The sequence below is a fragment of the Schistocerca nitens genome, chromosome 3 (assembly GCF_023898315.1).
Source record: "Schistocerca nitens isolate TAMUIC-IGC-003100 chromosome 3, iqSchNite1.1, whole genome shotgun sequence".
NCBI classification, from domain to species: Eukaryota; Metazoa; Arthropoda; class Insecta; order Orthoptera; family Acrididae; genus Schistocerca; species Schistocerca nitens.
In genome coordinates, this window is record NC_064616.1 from 194,346,941 (window position 1) to 194,367,190 (window position 20,250).

The 20,250-nt window shown below is 40.1% G+C and overlaps 1 protein-coding gene across 1 annotated transcript in view; it reads right to left on the reverse strand.

Moving 5' to 3' along the window:
* The window catches only part of LOC126248142 (high affinity copper uptake protein 1-like), a 49,274-nt gene extending 38,837 nt beyond the window's left edge, over positions 1 to 10,437 (reverse strand). The window contains exon 1 of the mRNA XM_049948842.1: positions 10,373 to 10,437. Within this exon, the coding sequence (XP_049804799.1) occupies positions 10,373 to 10,387 (15 nt within the window). The 5' untranslated portion in view covers positions 10,388 to 10,437. The remainder of the gene's footprint in view (positions 1 to 10,372) is intronic.
* Positions 10,438 to 20,250: the final 9,813 nt, after the last annotated feature.

Below are 20,250 nucleotides of genomic sequence, written 5' to 3' on the forward strand. Positions count from 1 at the left end.
TCAAAATATTCAATGATATAATGTTCTTTGTTTGCATGTCTTTCAAGTGTGGGAGCAAGGTGAATTTTGTGTCAAACAGTAGGCCTAAAATGGCACATTGTCCTTAAAATATAAAATACTGTTCCCACTGGGATCTCTGATTGTTTAAGACTTAGACAAGCATGGTTAAAATTGACACAAAGTCTTCTCTGACGAGAACCTAAAACCAGTTTTACTGGCCCGAGTTTCTAGCCTCCTGATGGTCAGCTTTAGTTGCCTCATTGTCATTTTAAGATCAGAGAAGGAGTAGAAGATATCAAAGTTACTCACATACAAATAAAATTTAAGAGGGCTCCTGAGTGCAGAGGAAATGCCACTGATAGCGATTGCAAACAATGCCTTGGGGCTCCACATTCTCCTGAATAAAAAGGTCAGACAAGGCATCAACAACTTGACATTGAAAGCACCCGTCCTCGAGAAAGGATTGGATAAGAAGTGGCAGATGTCCAGTTAGTCCCCATTCATGAAGTTTGTGAAGAATGTTGTAGTCTAAGTGGTGTTCAGGTAAAAAAATAAAAAAATAAAATAAAATAAAAAATAGCCAAATAGTTTTGGTGTAAGAAGGACTCTTCTATCACTGTCTCCAGTAGAATTTAAGCTGTCAAGGGTGGAACAGTAGTGCCTGAAACCACACTGGGAGTGGCACGGATTGTAATAAAGCAGGATTTGCTCACACCATCCTACTTTATGTACATTCATAATTAATAAGTTAAAACATGTACAAAACTTTTTTTGCTAATATTTTTATTCAAATATCAATGGTAATGTTACAATAGTAAGAACATATTAAACAAAATTAATATTTTGTGTGCCTGTAATATACTTCAGAACTGCTTAGATGGTTGTTAATGAACTGCCATTATTAGTAAAGATTTCTAAGAGTCACTTGTGTAAAGACCAGCAGAAAACATGACATTTAATGTTCTTTTGCTTGATTTGTAATTTTACTTTTCCCTTACCTGTTAGAAACATTTAAACTGTGTGAGACCTGGTCATCATCTATAGGAAATCAGTGAGATTAAAATAGGTAGAATTTTACATGTGAAACAACAATGTAACTGTTTGACTTTTCATTTAGTTGGATGTAGAATCCTGTCACACAAGTTTTCCGGTGGTGAACCAGTGTGTATACAGCTATGAGTGCATATACTTTTACAGATAGGTGCCAAAATGTGACAGGCTGCCCTCGGGATTGAGGAGCCAGATGGTGGCAGTTGACCATGATCTCTGAAGTCTTACCCACACAACTGGTAAGGTATACAATCTGGTAAATATCAGATTTGGTACAATCCTTGCCCAATTTCCATAACTGAATCAATATTAGGACGTTTCAAGTGGTGGGGTACTGTTCACCAAACTAGATCTAACTGAAACAAAATAGGAGCTTGTCTTTGGCTCCAGGGCACAGATGATGCAACATGGCATAATGAACCTGATCTGGTTCCAGAGCAGTGTCTCTGGCTGCAAACAGAGTTGATCCCAATTCCCACTTGGAGAATGGAAGATTGTATGCCTCCTCATTACACAAGGAGAAGTGGGGACTCATCCACTCCAAAGTCCTATAGAACTCAGGACTTCGTCCGGACAGTGCAGTGGCGGTAAAAAAGTGTTCAGCTGAAACTAGAGACATATCTTTAGGTGTGTCCACCAAGATGCCATATATTAACAAGGCTGTTAGGGTACATGTACTGTCCTTGCCTGAAATCCACATTACTGATTCCCAAAGTCTTGCAGTTGAATGGACAGATTATTGAAAATTACAAATGCCTACCAGGAGTTCCTCTTCCATGCCCTTGCAGACCTAAAGACATGAGGACTTTGTGTAGCTGGATGGTGTTTGAATGTCCACAAGCTGCATGCCTGGCTCTGAACCTGAGTGACATTCTTCATTCCATTAAGGAACAGGCCAGCATCTGAGGTAGTTGCTAGTTTAGGAAATGCAGCAGCTTGGTGGGTTACCATCTCCTGGGCAAATTCCTGTTGTTCAAAGATAGCCTACAGATAGTATCACAACCAATTTGCCCTTTGAAGCATCAATATTTATGTTCTCCTATTGACCACTGTCTAAGTCAGCAGTTGGATCCAAACCAGAAAGTGATTGTTGGAATGCATGTGGCCACTTCCCAATGAACTGACTCATCAATAGCTAGGGAGGAAAAACAAAGGTCAGTGGCTGAAGATGACCCTGTAGGAGGAGAAAAGGGCAAGGGAGTGCCTGGAAGAGCTCAATCAGTGGATCTATATCAAATGGATCATGTGGTGGAAGATATCAAGAACACACTGTGATCCTAGGTGTTGTGAGATCTTCCACTAGAACTGCTTGTATGGCCATGGTAAGAGGGACAGCAGAGGAGTGGCATCTGTCATTGATGAAACCAGCCACCCCACTTTTAGCCCTGTCTCCAGTAAGATCATCCTTCACTAGGGGTGGCTGTGTTGGTGACTTTAAAATGAGTTTCTTCTAAGCAGATGCAAAACAGTCTCTCCTGAGTCATGAGCTGCAATTCTTCCAAGTGTGATCAGTACCCATTTTTAAGTTACACTGCAATACAGAAGTCACTGTAGGAGCCTTTGATTAGCACAGGTTGTCCTTGTCCGCTTCCTTCAGCAGCAGTGACTTACCCAAGAGATCAGGGGGAACATTAGATGGTGCCCAGCTCTCTGGTTCCTCCATATGGATATCAGTATTCTCGACTGTAAAATCACCATTGCAAAGAGAGAGTGCTTGCCAAACCAATGGTTTCGCTGCCACTTTCTTTGATTTTGAATGACTTTTTCCTTACTTATGGGAGGAGAGGGTTGACTGGGTAGAGGAGATGGCTTAGTGGGCCTCTGATAGTGTGCAAATGGCATGCGGCTGAGATTCCAAGTCCATCATTGATGACTTCCAAATGGTTTCAAGGTCAAGTATAGCTAGACAGATACATTGACAAAAGCATGGCTTTGTACTTGAAGCTGTGGTCTGGGTTTATATTGAGGCATCTTACTTGGTGACTGCTCCTTAAGGGCTGGAGCATAAGTAGCAGTAGTAAACGCCAAAGGTTGTATAGTATTGACAGCTTTTTTTAGTGTCACAATAAGGTATGCGTCTCACTACTAATAAACTACTGAATTTCTCATTTTCTTGTTATAAAGACTGCACTTCCTGCACCATACTGAGTGATCCCTGAAGCAGTTTATACAATTTTTAGGAAGCATACAAGACTCGCCTGACTCATGAGCTGAGCCTCTACAATTTCCACACTTAGTCTTACTATTACATGCCATAGTGGTATGACCAAATCTTTGTTATTTACAGCATCACACTGGGTTGTATTGGCTTGGGAGCAAACAATCAAAGCTTAAGATGGATAGAGTCTGCAAGAATATGTTCGTTTAGTTTGAAAGGGTTGAAGGTTAGAATAAATGGTTCAGATTTTTCGAATGTGCCATTTACTCTTCTTAGTTCTGCAATTCCATGACAGCAAAGTTTTTCCATTCTTCACATAATTCCTCAGGGCCCATCTCCATTGTACTGGAAGCAGATAACCATGCCTTTACAGAAGCCAAGGGTGTTATGCAATTCAATCACAACAGGGCAGTCACCTAAGAAGTTTAGGTACTTGATGTGACATGTCAATTGCAACTAGAATTGTGCCATTAAAAAGTCTTGCACTTTTTAAGGACCCAGAAATACCCTCCAACCCCTTGAGAATATAGGAAGGGGGAGATCTTCTCAGAAGTTCCTTCCGATCTCTGGATTATGAAGAAAGTGTTATGGCAGACTAGTGCTTGATTACTACAATTCTGAGACTACTTCTCATGCAGACTGACCATCCGAGCTCTCTCTGTTGGGTGGTTGTAGGTACTACCTGGTGTAACACCAACCTCCTAAGGAGCAGACCTGAACTGAGGTCACTCCATACATATCCCACATGCTTCTATGGAGACAAATGTCAACCCACACAAAACTCTGCATGCCTGAGTAACCATTATGCAACTGGAGAGCAACAGGTGCCCCAAAGGTTGCCTGCTTGTGACTGTTTTACCTCAACAGCCATTCACCCTATCAGCATATCAGCATGTAGCACACCTTGAGGTTGAAATCTTTTTATAGTAGCTGGTGAAGCCAAGGCAACACACAATGTTCCACCGCCATGTGTAAGGATGGTCTCTGAAGCATGCCCAGAGTTTATGGCGAAGAAATCCAGCAGTGCCAGTCAGTCACCAGCTCAGGAAACCCAGGCTCACTATGCTTGTACCCAACCGCTGCCGGCAGAGCTTCCTGTGATAGGAACCAGTCCTCCCTCCCCTAAGTTGTAAGACACTCTTCGTCAGGCTCCTCCATGAGGTCTGTCCAACTGGATTATCTCTCCTAGTAGCTATGCTAATGCTGTCATAGCCCTCAGCGTCACTGTGGCGCACAAACTTCCTGCTCGGTACTGAAGGTACCTATGATAAAGCTGTGTCCCCAAGGAGGGGCCTTCCTTTGCTGACAAAAGTTACTTTGATGATGCAATATACGTATTATCTGAAAAGCTCTTTTTTCATGTTTCGGTTTCAGTATAGAGCCAATAGCTTTGTGTTCCTGTCTCTTTCTGAGTTTACCATCTATTGAACCAGTCCAAACAAGTACTTAAAAACACAAAATGGATTTGCTAATAACCTCTCTGTATACTTGTGTGTGCATTTATGAGTGGAACTGTGTCCATTTCTGTGTAGAACTTCACTGATAGGAAAGAATAACTATCTACACCCACTTTAACATGTACATAATCAAATATTTACAATCCATTTTGCCACCATATATCTAAAAGACAGATTAATTTGCAAATGGAAACTATAAAGATCTATTTCTGTTTCTTGTACACTAAATAGAAGGCAATTGGCATATTTGTAGGACAATAGTGGACCTAATAAACTTTGGAGAACCCTTTACATCTGATACCTTAAAACTGTATTTTGCCTCCAATAATTTAGTTCCCAAGCAAAACAATCTGTAAATTTATTTTGTTAAAATGACACAAACCTATCATTCACAAAATCATTAACTTCACATAATATGAAAATTTTGGTATTTGCTTACTTAGATGCCTTTTATGCAGCAAAAATACCACAATTATTCAATTTGTTACTTGTTACTTACATACTTTACAGAAAATGGTTTTAAGAATGGCTTATTTTACACTATGGAAGAATGATATAAACTACTAATGTTTTGTTTATTCCAGTTGAATTTTACTTATGACAAAACAATTGGAATGTATTCTGTGGTAAATAACTACACCATGAGTGCTTTTCACTGTTGATTGACATACTCTTAAGTGATTTAATCCACAGCTAATATGCTCAAACCCCATTATTATTGATAAAATAATAACCCTAAGGTTGGTTTGATGCAGTTCTCCATTCCTGATGTTTGCCAGCTATCCCCTGCATTTCATTATAACTGGTGCATCCCACATAATTTATGTGACATAAATAACAGGCTACATTATATGCTGATATCTAGGCCTGCCCCTCCTGTGAGTCTTTCCTTTCACCATCTCCCCAGCTACAGTTCTCAGCAACCACTCATGTCATAAGTGCCCAAACATTATACCTATGGATTTCATTATGTTCCTGACTAGATATTCTCTCCCTTGATTCATTGGAGGCCATCTTATTTCATTTAATCAATCAAACTGATCTTCATTAATTCCCTGTAACACCACATTTCAATGGCTTTTCATCATTTCATTTCTGTCTTCCCATTGTCCACATTTTGTGCACACACCGAGCTAGCTTGTCATGAACCATTTTAGTTCTTTAGGTTTGTATTTTTGGATGTTAGCAAGTTTTTATTTTTATAGAAAGCCCTTTTGTCTGATGCAATCCTTGCTACTGTCTTTTCTACATCCTCCTCCTTGATGTATTCTACTACGCAGACAGCAAAATGCATCCATGTCTTCAAGTGTCTTTACATTTAGACATGCAACACTTCCACCTGCTTTGCATACTAATAATTTAGTTTCCTTCTTGTCTATGTGCATGTCATAGCTATCAGAAAACCCTCAAACCAATCCACTAAATGCTCAATTCCTGTTCACTATCAGTGCTTGTTGGACTCTCATCGGCAAACTGTTATGTTAGTTTTTCTGTTCCTGACCATTTCAGACATCTGAATCGGTCCTTTTCTTCCCTTGCTGTCTCTTCAGTTCACAAACTGAATATCAGAGGGTGACAATGATCAACTCTGCATTACAACTCTCCTGATTTTAGCCTCGTGTACCAATCAAAAAGTACTGACCACTTCAGTCTGACTCACATAAAGAGAATGCATTATCGCATCACTGTAGTTTGATGCTATAGGGCCTAAGAATAAAAATTTATCTCCATTTTCAATCATCAAAATCTACATATACAATGCAAGTCTTCTGTTTTTCCCTAAATCTGTCCTTTGTTATTAACCACAACGCAAAAACAGATTCTCGAGTGCACTTTTTTCACTAAAACTGAACTGGTCCTCTCCTAATTTAATTTCAGTTTTCCCTTCCATTTTCTGATGAAGTACTCACACAATTATTTTTATGTATGTTGTACTGGAACAACTGTGTGATTATTTTTACATTTATTACTTCTGCTTCCTTTGAAAGCATAATAATTATAATCTTCAGCATCTGCTGGAAATTTCCCAATTAATTTCATACAACTCTGGATAGTACCTGCTCTGCCCTTCTGCCTGATGCCGATTAAAGTTCTGCTAATATATCATCAATGCGTGGACATCTGTTCCTTCCAAGTTTGTGAATGGCTGTCTGCAATTAAAAAAGAAGTATTGAACCTCCCCTATCTTCTTCTTGCACTATGTCCTCTAAAGTTTCTCTAAGTAGTTTTTTATCTTCTTGCCTTTTTTCTTCCATTACACAATCACATTTCCTCCTCTAATCATTATGACTTGTTCATTGCTCCCTAAAGTGATTTATTATTAGTCTGTGCACAGCATTCAGGTTACCCTGTTTCAATCTGATATCTATCTCATGGCATGTTTCCCCCAACCACTCTCCTTTAGGTTTCAGGTTTTCTACATTTCCAGATGATTTCATTTTTAAATGATATACTGTTGCAGTTCACTAACAATATTTTTAACAATATTATCAGAAGGAAAGTTTCTACTCACCATATAGCTGAGATACTGAGTCACAGATAGGGACAACAAAAAGATTTTCACACTTAAAGCTTTCAGCCAATGGCCTTTGTCAACAATAGACACACATACACACAAACATACTCACGCAAACACACCTCATAGGACGTGTGTGAGAGTTGCATTTGCATGAGTGTGTGTGTGTGTGTGTGTGTGTGTGTGTGTGTGTGTGTGTGTCTATTGTTGACAAATGCCATTGGCCAAAAGCTTTAAGTGTGAAAATCTTTTTGTTGTGCCTATCTGCGACTCGGAATCTCTGCTATATGGTGAGTAGCAACTTTCCTTCTGATAATATTGTTAAATTCCGTCCTGGATTTTCCATTTTTTGATTCTAACAATATTTTTACATTTTCTTAATTTCTTTATTAATACTAATATCCCATCTGTTCCAAGTGGTTGCTGGTTTTCTGCTTTTTCAACTGCAATACTACTTATGCGGCATTTGCAACACCACTTTCAAGGCCATTCCATCACACTAGTAACTCCTTGAAGTGGTACTAACGATTTTAACACATATTCTTCCAAAGTAATTCGAGTTTTAGTTCCCGCAATTTGTCTGCACCCCAACATTTCAGCTTCTCTCTAACTTCTTGCATTTCATTAGTATTAGGTTACAGTCCCTATCAATGTCAGCACCTGGATAACTCTTGCAGTCCTTAGGTTGATTTCTGAGACTTTTCTGTCAAAATATAGTAAAACCTGGTGGAATCTTTGATCTGTGGCACCTTCCACACATATGTCCTCCTCAAAGTCTTCCTGGTAAGTATGTTCACAGCAACTAACTGGTCCCAAGCACAGAATTCAATTTAACTTTTGCCCTTCTCATTCCACCCACTAAGCCTAAACTCTAATTATTTGCTGATCCCTACTTTCATCGACAAATGCATTTCAGTTCCCATCATAAATAAATTCTCATCTTTGATAATATTAATCAACTTGTTAAGTATGACAAATACTTAAATTTCTAAGTCATTCATATAAATGGCTGGCATTTATATTTGTGTATGATTACCATGACTATTGGATGTCCCGAAATTTCCTGAAAACAAGATATGCAGGTGAGTTTTTCTTAAGTTTAGGAAGTAGGAGGCAGGTGCTGGCAGAAATGATGCTGTAAGTGTGGGTCATGAGTCTTGTGCAGTCAGTATCTGACCCAACATAAATAATTATATGATCCATATGGCAAAAATCTGCCTCTCCTGTCCATCCCATCTCACAAATTACTAAAAAAATTGATCTGTATCCTTTTCAAAACAACAAATCCCCAAGGATAGATGGTATTTCCAGAGAAATGCTAACTGATGGGTGAGGAAGGCATGCGTGCTTTACATTTAATATGTAATATGCTGTGAATTGGCAGGAGCCAATTCACGGGGTTTGGAGGAAGCCGAAAGGCACGTGTTTAAGCTCACGCAGGCTGGCGTGAGGTCTGGAACAGGTAAAGTAATTATACTATCAAGAAAAGTACGTAGCTGCTGGAATACTTAACTTTAATCCATAATTGGTGAACATCGGTCTGACTGTACATGCATCCCAAGATAAATAACAAATGATAATGGCGCCTTGCTAGGTCGTAGCAAATGACGTAGCTGAAGGCTATGCTAACTATCGTCTCGGCAAATGAGAGCGTAATTTGTCAGTGAACCATTGCTAGCAAAGTCTGGCTGTACAACTGGGGCGAGTGCTAGGAAGGCTCTCTAGACCTGCCGTGTGGCGGCGCTCAGTCTGCAATCACTGATAGTGGCGACACGCGGGTCCGACGTATACTAACGGACCGCGGCCGATTTAAAGGCTACCACCTACCAAGTGTGGTGTCTGGCAGTGACACCACATAATACAGTGTGAAAAATTGGAGAATGGCCTAAGGACTGTTCTAACTCTCCTTCGCCAAAAGGGCTCAGTTAGGGACTGCTCCAATTACACAACTATAGCATTAATATCACATGCTAGCAAAGTCCTCCCGCACATAATGAACTAATGATATAGACACACACATTTAGGGAAATGAGTGTAGTATCATCTGCAAAGTTTAGACTGTTGATTTTCGTGCTGTCAACTGAAATTCTACCATCCCGGCCACCAGTGCTCTCTTGATGACATACTCTGCATAGATGTTATAGAGAAGAACATTACACTTAGAAGGAATCCATCATGATATTTTAGCAGAGAACTGCATGTACGAGGCAAAGATATTTTAGAGATTTCCCGTTGCTTTCCATGTTGCAGTATTGCAGCTGTTAATGGCTCCTGATCAAGCCTGCAAGTAGAATCACAATTTCTATCTCCTAGATTTCTGCCAAATATACTGGAGGAACTGCAGAATTTGCCCATGTTGAAATATTAGTACTTCTAGCCACACCAGGTAGACTAAGGATTTCACAGTGTTGTTACTACCCTTTACTGATCCTTTAGCCTGGGTTTCATCCCATGTGAGAGGTCATGTTGGCAGGTTTATATGATCTTTATTTGTTGTATTATGTAAATAACCTTTTATTATCAATGCACCAATTTCTCTACTGATAAATAGTTTTTAATTTTGTTTCCAGTTTGTTTATTCAAATACTTTTAAATGACTGCACAAATTAATTAAAACTACATCACATTTCAAATTTGCATCTGGAGCTTTATAAACTTCAATCCAATCTGTCATTTTTTCTAAAACATATGTCTGGTATTGTTAATTAGTCTCACTGAGTTTCAAGATGTTTCTATGAACATTTATCTTCTTATTTTGAGTTTTATGAGTATCTACATAAACTTTATTAATGTAAGTTTTACTGTTTTACTCTCTGAATGTTGAAAAATTTACTAAGAAGTTAAAATTATAAGATGCAAGTACTGTCTTTAAAATTAAGAGTAGAGTTAATGTCACACTGATGGTGAGGTCATTAGAGAATGGTTAACAGCTTGTATAAGAAGGGGATGAGTAAGGAAATCTGCCATACCCTTTTCAAAGAGTGTCCCAAATGTAAAACCAAAATCTTGACAACTGTGTCATATTGCTCAGTAATATTGTTTGTATTACTACTTCTATCTGATATTTTAGTTAATCTAAACTATTGTCGATTAATAATGTCCTATCATATAACAAATGATCAAGATCTCCAATAAACCACTCAAAATTTCCTTTGAGGAATCTGTATAAAATTGAAATTATGCATAACTTACTTTTTTCAGTAGCATCTCAATAACAATAATGCTATCTGTGTACGGGTCTGTCACTTGCTGTGTCTGTGAATCAGAATAGCATGAAATCTGAGTTGTGTAACTGCGGTTTATTCATCTCGTGACGTACATTTCCAATCCATTTGGTTTGCGTAAAGGAGACATGTCAAAAATTTATAATACAGGTACAATGATTTTTACACAAATAAATAATAGCACTAAAATAATGACATTGTAATGATATTTCTTGGAATATATAACACATTGTATTCAGCTTAAATTTCCAGCACATCCTGCATGAATTCATCCACTGAATAATAACATTTCTGTGTCAGTGCCCCATATACCTTTTCTTTTAAGTGGACCAAATTTCCTCTGCATTAACTTGTTCTCTTTAAATTTATTACAAATTTTCATTCCCCTGTATTGAGGTCCCTGGGCATACAGTTTGAGGAGGTGGGTGGGGAGCATAAAATTTTCTTTATTTCTAGTATCATGTGAATGAACAAAATGGTTTCCCTCAAATAATTCATGTCTGGTATACAAAAAGATAATAACCTCATATATATATATATATATATATATATATATATATATATATATATATATATATATATATATATAGGGAAACATTTCACGTGGGGAAAATGTATCTAAAAACAAGGATGATGTGACTTACCGAACGAAAGCGCTGGCAGGACGATAGACACACAAACAAACACAAACACACACACAAAATTCAAGCTTTTGCAACAAAGTGTTGCCTCATCAGGAAAGAGGGGAAGGAGAGGGAAAGACGAAAGGATGTGGGTTTTAAGGGAGAGGGTAAGGAGTCATTCCAATCCCGGGTAGCGGAAAGACTTACCTTAGGGGGAAAAAAGGACAGGTATACACTCGCACACACGCACATATCCATCCACACATATAAGACACAAGCATGTGTGGATGGATATGTGTGTGTGTGTGTGCGAGTGTATACCTGTCCTTTTTTCCCCCTAAGGTAAGTCTTTCCGCTCCCGGGATTGGAATGACTCCTTACCCTCTCCCTTAAAACCCACATCCTTTCGTCTTTCCCTCTCCTTCCCCTCTTTCCTGATGAGGCAACACTTTGTTGCGAAAGCTTGAATTTGGGTGTGTGTTTGTGTTTGTTTGTGTGTCTATCGACCTGCCAGCGCTTTCGTTCAGTAAGTCACATCATCTTTGTTTTTATATATATATATATATATATATATATATATATATATATATATATATATATAGGGCTGGCAGAATTAATATTTTAAGTTTTCTATATAATGGATGTCATGGTCCTTTAGGATTTGCAAAGCACATATTTCGAATAATTTTTTTATGCATTTTTAGTATCCGTACTACATTCGTCGACTTACCCCCAAAAATAATACCTTACCTAATAATGGTTTCAAAGTAGCTCATATATGCTACTTTTCCTGTGTCCATGTCAGTTGCAGTTAATAGTATTTGCATCGCAAATGCAAAGCTGCTCAGTTTGTTTAATAAGTATTCAACGTGTGCCTGCCAGCTCATTTTTTATCTACATTTAAACCTAAGAATTTGAATGAGTCAGCTTGTTCTATATCTTTGTTGTTGTGAACAAACTTAATCTGCTCATATTTTGAGTATTTGTTTTTTAATTGCACCACATGAGTATTAGATACGTTTAGATTCAACCCATTTAGTTGAAACCAAGTTTCTAAGATACTGAGGGTACTAATCACAGGTTTGGGATTTTTTTCCAATTCCTGATTTTCAACTAAGGCAGAAGTATCATCTGCAAACAACACTGATGGGGAGCTGATATTTAATGGTAAGTCGTTAACATAGAAGAGAAATAGGACTGGGCCTAATATAGAGCCTTGTGAAACACTCTGGAATCTTAAATCGCAACAGACAACTTATTAGCAAAGAATGAAACTGTGGCTAAAGTCATTATTCTTAGTTGTGAATATAAAAAACATACATTATGGGCTGTGTAAATATTGAACATGTTGACAATGTATTCATGATGGAAATATAATGGTCTTTTAAACAACATACCTGACCTTGCTTGCTTAAGTGTTTATGGAGACAAAATATGGTCATCAGTGTCTCCTAGGGTTATGCCACTAAATCAACTGGCACAAGAGGTGACATGCATAACTATTTCTTTTTAATTTGGTTTAGCTTTTTGAAGGGTTTTGTACCGTGTTAAACAAAATAAATACAACTAAAATGCTTCAAAAACCGCATAGTCAGTAATGGCTATGTGATCACCAGCATACTTCAGCCACCTTGGCTCTGTTATTTTTGAGTTGCTGGGTTGTACTTGAAATTTAAGTGCAGATAAAATTTAATACTATGTTTCTGGTGACAGAGATTAACATCTGATGAAACCTGGTACTTCCATAAACAAGTGATGAAGTTCTGTGAACTGCGAAGTGCTTAGAAAGTAAACATTGTTCAGAGGAGGACATGGCCCAAGACAGTTTCTGGAACATATACCAACTGTGTCAAGTATTTGTCTCTTTCTGAAGCTAGAAGCTATTGTGCACCACAATTCAAATTTCCACCTGTGGGCAAATCAAGTAACTGTTTTTAGAGGTTCTGGACACACTATTAGGTAAATACTGGCCTAGTCACAAAGTTTTGCCTCTTTTATTCTTTTCACATATAAACTGACTGACTTATGACTGTAAACATTCCACTGCAGAAGAACGTAGGGTACTGGCCAGCAAGAAGCTGTAAAGCAAACTTCTTGTCTCAATAAGTTATTGAAGTTAGGGATGCTACAGTTTCAAGCCCATCTCATACTCATCAATGTGGGTTGAAGACAATGAGGCAATCTCTCATTGCATACTTGAGAAAGGTCCTTATGAAGGTGGTATTATGTTGCTTTTCTCAACCCTGTAATGAAAAACAAAACTGTTTTCACATTGTGTGACTGTTCTTGCACAGCATATTGTTTAGTTTGTTGTGTTACAGTTGTGTATGTGATGAAAGGGAGGAAGATCATAAACTCTGTACTGGCACATAGTCATAATTGGCAATTCCATGTGATGGACAAATCTCTTCCACTTGTCTGTACGTTCCATTACCACTGCAGAGAGCTTTGTAATTTAGCTGTGAATTTTGGCACACATTTCAATGATCACAAATTGTATGCTGCCACCTCTCCTCCCCTTGCAGGTTACATACTAATGGCACTTAATTAACTACCAAGATAAGAAGTGGTTACATGCAGATTTAGAGGCAGGACACTAGCGTTATGCGATAACATCTGCTACACAGATGGATTGTTCTGCTGTCAAGTGCACACAAACTATTAAATTATGGGTGGTCAGAACCAGGAGCTAAGGACTGTCACTTCAATCAAGAAGTACTTTGAGCTATCTGACATTCAACATCTAACAGTGTTGTCTTCAAGACATCTAGAGTTCATAGTGTGGCTCTATACATGAAAGATCTTTAAGAAATTACCAGCAGATATAGGAAAAGATATTGGAAATCTCTGGACACCGAAAAGAACATTAAAATGTATATCTTACTAGCCACTTATTCGACAGCTCACCTGATTACTTAGGTTCAGAAAATGTCTGTTATCAGGCAGATAGCTGATGCTTGGTAAAATTTTTGATGACACTACTATTACCTTACTCTTCACAAGCACTAATAGTAAGAAAAACAAGGCGAAAAATTCTCAACCTGGCATCAAAGAAAGATGTTTATTAGATCAAAACTGTACTCATTTTTTGAAGAGGTTCCCTATTAGGACGAGGCAGGGTATCTCAAATGTTCATAAATTTTGGATAAAGTACTCTACTTTGGTTTCTCCATCTGAAAAAAATGCGCACAACAAGACTACTTTAAAAAGCAGTGAAGCTTGAACTTTCTGCGGGTAAAGCTGACTTACATTACTGTGCAACAAGAATAACCAAAACAAAAACAAAAATTCATCTATTTAAATGCAACCTCTAAGCTAGGCTTAACATTAATCACCTCATTCTTGTAATAGCAGTTTGGTGATACTTGTCAACATAATGTACAAAATTAGCTTCTCTTTGTTCCGTACATCTACAAACATACTCCGCAAGCCACCATACGGTGTAAGGCGGATTGTATCTTGTGACATTTTTAGCCAATCCCTTTTCTGTTCCACTTGCAAATGGAGAGAGGGAGAAACGACTTTCGATATACTTCCGTACGAATCTTACGCTAAATGTACTACTTTGGCAGCAGCAGTCAGCCGCAAATGCCGGTTCTCTAAATTTTCTCAATACTGTTCCGTGAAAAGATCATCCGGCGATTCCCATTAAAGTTCACAGAGCATTTCCGTAATCGCGTTGATCGGACCTATGGGTGAGAAATCTAGCAGCACGCCTCTGAGTTGCTTCCATGACTTCCTTTAATCTGATCCAGTGGGGATCCACAACATTCGAGTAGTACTGAAGAAAGGGTCTCACAAGTGTTCTGAACGTGGTCTGCTTTATAGATGGGTACACTTTCCTCGAATTCTTCCACTAAAGCGGAGTGGAGCATTCGCCTACCCTACTATCGACCTTACGTGCTCGTTCCCTTTCATATTGCTTTGCAAACTCTTTATATTTAATTGACACGACTGTCAAACAGCACACCACTAAAGCTGTCTTTGAATACGGTATTACTGAAATGTTTGTTTTACTCATTCGCATTAGCTTACTTTCACCCACATTAAAAGCAATTCATCACAACTAATACAAATTCCTTAACGACATCCTCACTCGGTCTATAGTCACTCAAGTGATAATAGCATTATCAGGAAACAGATCAGATCACTGCCTACTTGATCCAATAGTTCTTTTATGTTCATGCTGAACAGGAATGGTCGTACATACTTCCTTGGGGTACTCGTAACGCCACAGTTGTCTCCGATGAACACGAACAGTCCACGATAATGTACTAGGTGCTATTACTCACGAGGTCTTCGAGCCAGTTAAACATTAGTGAACCTATTCTGTATGCTCGGGCTTTTCTTAACATTTACTGTGTTGTACAACGTCGAACGCCATAAGAAAACCTAAGAATATTGACTGTGTTGTCATGTATGCACCTTACGTGCCCATCCTATTTCATGTTGCTTTGCAACATTATGCCTAGATATTTCAAAGAGACGACTGTGTCAAACACTGCACCACTAATGCTGTAGTCAGACACTATGGGATTGTTTTTACTACTCGTCTGCATTAACTTACATTTTCACACACTTAGAACAAGCTGCCATTCGTCACAACAAATAGAAATTATATCCAAGTCATCTCGTACTCTCCTGCAGTCACTCAAAGAAGTAACTTTCCCGTACACTGTAGCGACATCAGCAACCATCACCGAGTGAGTTTGCGCAGTTGTTAGCACAATGGACTCCCATTCACGAGGACGACGTTTCAACTCCACGTCCGGACATCCACATTTAGGTTTTCCGTGATTTCCCCCAAGATGCTCCAGGCAAATGCCGGGATGGTTCCTTTGAAAGAGCACGGCCGATTTCCTTCCCCATTCTTGAGACAATCCGAGCTTGTGCTCCGTCTCTAACGCGATGTCAACGGGACATACAAACCCAATCTCCCTTTCTTTTCCATCAACAAGTCGAAGATTGCTGCTCGTCCGTCAGATAGCTTATGTATAAGGAGAGAAAAGTGGTCCCATCACAATTTCCTGCGGCACTACTGGAGATATCTTTTTGCCTGATGAACACTCGCCGTCCAGGACAATGTACTGGGTTCTATTACTTATAAAGTCTTATCCACTCACATATATGAGCATTCCGTGTGCTCGGACCTTTGTTAACAGTCTGCAGTGAGGCACTGTGTCAAACGCTTTCCGGAAATATTGGAATGCCTGTTGCCCATCATCCGTAGTCTGCAGGATATGTGAGGAAAAGGCAAGCTGAGTTTCACACAAGCGATGCTTTCTAACTCTATGTTAATCTGTGGGTATAATCTTTTCTCCCTCCAGGGAATTTATTCGAACTCAGAATACGCTCAAGAATTCTGCAGCAAACACACGTTACGGATATTGGTCTGTAATTCTGCGGTCCGTTATTTTATCCTTCTTATATACGAGAGTCATCTGCGTCTTTTCCCAGTCGCTTGGGACTTCTCGCTGCAAGAAATTCACGATAAATGCAGTATACGTAAGGCGACAATGCAAAAGAGTACTCGCTGTAAATCCGAATTGTGATTCCATCTGGGCATGTTTTCAACTCTTCCAGTAGCTTCACTGCCAGGAATGTCTACTTCTACGTCCTCCATACGGGAGTTCGTGCGGCGATCGAACGACCGTATGTCTGTACAATCCTCCTGCGTGAATGACGCAAGATGCTGAACTTCAGTATTCCTTTTGCTGTCTTACGCTGCCACGCCATCCTGGTCTACAAGTGACATAATAGAAGCCTCCGACCTGCTAAATGATTTTACGAAGGACCAAAATTTTCTACGATTCTCGGCAACATCTTTTGCTATCGTAAGACGAGGGTGTTGTACGCTTTGCGTATCGACTTTTTTTTAGAAGCACGAATTTCTACTGTCTTATTTGGGCATTCTTTTTTGAACTGGAAGTGCAACACTCTGTTTCTTACTCAGCATATACTTATCGAGAGCGCGATTTACAATCGGTTTAAATTTTGCCCATAATTTCTTGGAACCCTGAACATCTCTGAATATTCCCTTCGGAACACAATTAATTAATTAATAAACTAATTAATTAAAGATACTAAAACCTGATATCAACACTAAGCCGCCCTTCCCATGTGTAGTTTGTCACATCATAGTCATGAAATTAAGACGTGGATGTATCTCTGTGTGCACGGAGTTTACACAGGTCCTCCCGTTTCCCAAGATATATTTCATTACTATTACCTTTATCAGCACGAATCTGCTGTTTGCCACTAGTACCACTTCACGTTCTAGATGTCACTGGTAGCCGGTCCTTTGCGGCCGCCCTATTATAAACTTGGTATCGGTACTTCTGCCGCCAATCTCCTTTGCAGCAGGTGACAGGCTCCTAACGGCTATTAGGAGTAAAATATGCAATCGGCTTATCTGAAGGATGAAAGGTGTGCAGTAGAGTGCCGTGCGACCGATGCTCCACTTTCATGTCGGCCGTGTCAAGGTTGCGAACATAGCGTGCAATAAGCACTGTTTTGTTTTGCATTCATTCTTCTCTAGCTCGGTGGTATGATCAAGGATGCGAACATAGTGTACATTAAGAAGTGTCTTTTTTTTGGCTTCGTTCTTCTCTTGCTCCGTGATACGATCATTTTCGCAAACCTATATGAATAACATCAGAAACTACAACTTTCATATCTCCAGTTTTCTGTCAATTTATTTCAACTGAACACTGGAAGGAGTGCCCACGACTATTACTCGGCACAACAGTTACCGCGTACACTCTGACCTTCCCATTTAAGTACAATGATCAGCCAAAACATTACGGTGTTCGTCCACTTCTGGAAGGCAATTCAGCAGTGATTCTGCGTACCATGGTTAGCAAAAGAAATTAACACAGGAGTGAAACTGACCTAGTGTGCTTTCCTTAGGTTTCATCACATCAGTGTGTATAACCAGTTTTATTTTATGGCAGTGAGGCGTGGACCTTTCCAAAACTGAGGATTTTTCTCAGCGGGCAACGGGGGTGCCTGACGGAAATCAGTGGAAGAGACAGGTTAACAAAAGATAGAGCAGGGAATAATCTGAAGTTGATGATGCAATTACAACTGTGATGAAAATGAAATGAGCAGGCGGGACATGGAGCCACGCAAATCGATGATAGATGGACCAGGGAAGTGCTGCTCGATTCCAAGAGAGGAGACTGACCGAGGTGACGACCTGATAAAAGGTGGCCAAAAAACATTACAAATCACGTAAGAGTAACATGGATAGGCATAGCGTAAGAATTGGTGGTGGTGGTGATTAGATAAGTCAGCTTAACAAGAGGAGGAAACATAACTAATTCATTAGTACAAACGTAATTATAGACAGGTCTAGTTTTATTTTGTTCACAATACATACAGACTGATGAGCCAAAACATTATGACCACTGCCCACTGCGAGGTTGTACGCTGCCTGGTGGCGCTGCGTGCACATGGCGTGGTAAGGGAAGTACACTACTGGCCATTAAAATTGCTACACCAAGAAGAAATTCAGATGATAAACGGGTATTCATTGGACAAATATATTATACTAGAACTGACATGTGATTACATTTTCACGCAATTTGGGTGCATAGATCCTGAGAAATCAGTACCCAGAACAACCACCTCCGGCCGTAATAATGGCCTTGATACGCCTGGGCATTGAGTCAAACAGAGCTTCGATGGCGTGTATCGTTACAGCTACCCATGCAGCTTCAACACGATACCACAGTTCATCAAGAGTAGTGACTGGCGTATTGTACCGAGACAGTTGCTCGGCCACCATTGACCAGACGTATTCAATTGGCGAGAGATCTGGAGAATGAGCTGGCCAGGACAGCAGTCGAACATTTTCTGTATCCAGAAAGGTCCGTACAGGACCTGCAACATGTGGTCGTGCATTATCCTGCTGAAATGTAGGGTTTCGCAGGGATCGAATGAAGGGTAGAGCCACGGGTCGTAACACATCTGAAATGTAACGTCCACTGTTCAAAGTGCCGTCAATGCGAACAAGAGGTGACCGAGACGTGTAACCAATGGCACCCCATACCATCACGCCGGGTGATACGCCAGTATGGCGATGACGAATACACGCTTCCAACGTGCGTTCACCGCGATGTCGCCAAACACGAATGCGACCATCATGATGCTGTAAATAGAATCTGGATTCATCCGAAAAAATGACGTTTTGCCTTTCGTGACCCAGGTTCGTCGTTGAGTACACCATCGCAGGCGCTCCTGTCTGTGATGCAGCGTCAAGGGTAACCGCAGCCATGGTCACCGAGCTGATAGTCCATGCTGCTGCAAACGTCGTCGAACTGTTCGTGCAGATGGTTGTTGTCTTGCAAACGTCCCCATCTGTTGACTCAGGGATCGAGACGTGGCTGCACGATCCGTTACAGCCATGCAGATAAGATGCCTGTCATCTCGACTGCTAGTGATACGAGGCCGTTGGGATCCAGCACTGCGTTCCGTATTACCCTCCTGAACCCACCAATTCCATATTCTGCTAACAGTCCTTGGATCTCGATCAACGCGAGCAGCAATGTCGCGATACAGTAAAGTGCAATCGCGATAGGCTACAATCCGACCTTTATCAAAGTCGGAAACGTGATGGTACGCATTTCTCCTCCTTACACGAGGCATCACAACAACGTTTCACCAGGCAACGCCGGTCAACTGCTGTTTTGTGTATGAGAAATCGGTTGGAAACTTTCATCATGTCAGCACGTTGTAGGTGTCGCCACCGGCGCCAACCGTGTGTGAATGCTCTGAAAAGCTAATCATTTGCATATCACAGCATCTTCTTCATGTCTGTTAAATTTCGCGTCTGTAGGACGTCATCTTCGTGGTGTAGCAATTTTCATGGCCAGTAGTGTATATGAACGGAGCAGAGACGGGTGGGAATCACTCTAGCGACGATAGGTGGTGCAAATGCGGAAATCCGCCGACTTAAGCGACTTTGACGAAAGCCAGATTGTTGTGGCCCAGTGCCTGGGAGAGAGGATGTCGGAAACGGCCAAGCTGGTCCGCTGTTCACGTGCTACTGTCGTGAGCATCTATGGAAAGTGGTTGAAGAATGCTGAAACCACGAGTAGGTGACAAGAAGTTGGACGTCCGTACCTCATCACAGACAGTCCCGGATCTAAGGAGAGGGGGAGACCGTGGTATCTGCCGCGGGCGGCAATTACAGGGGGGCGCCAAATTCATATTCTTGAGG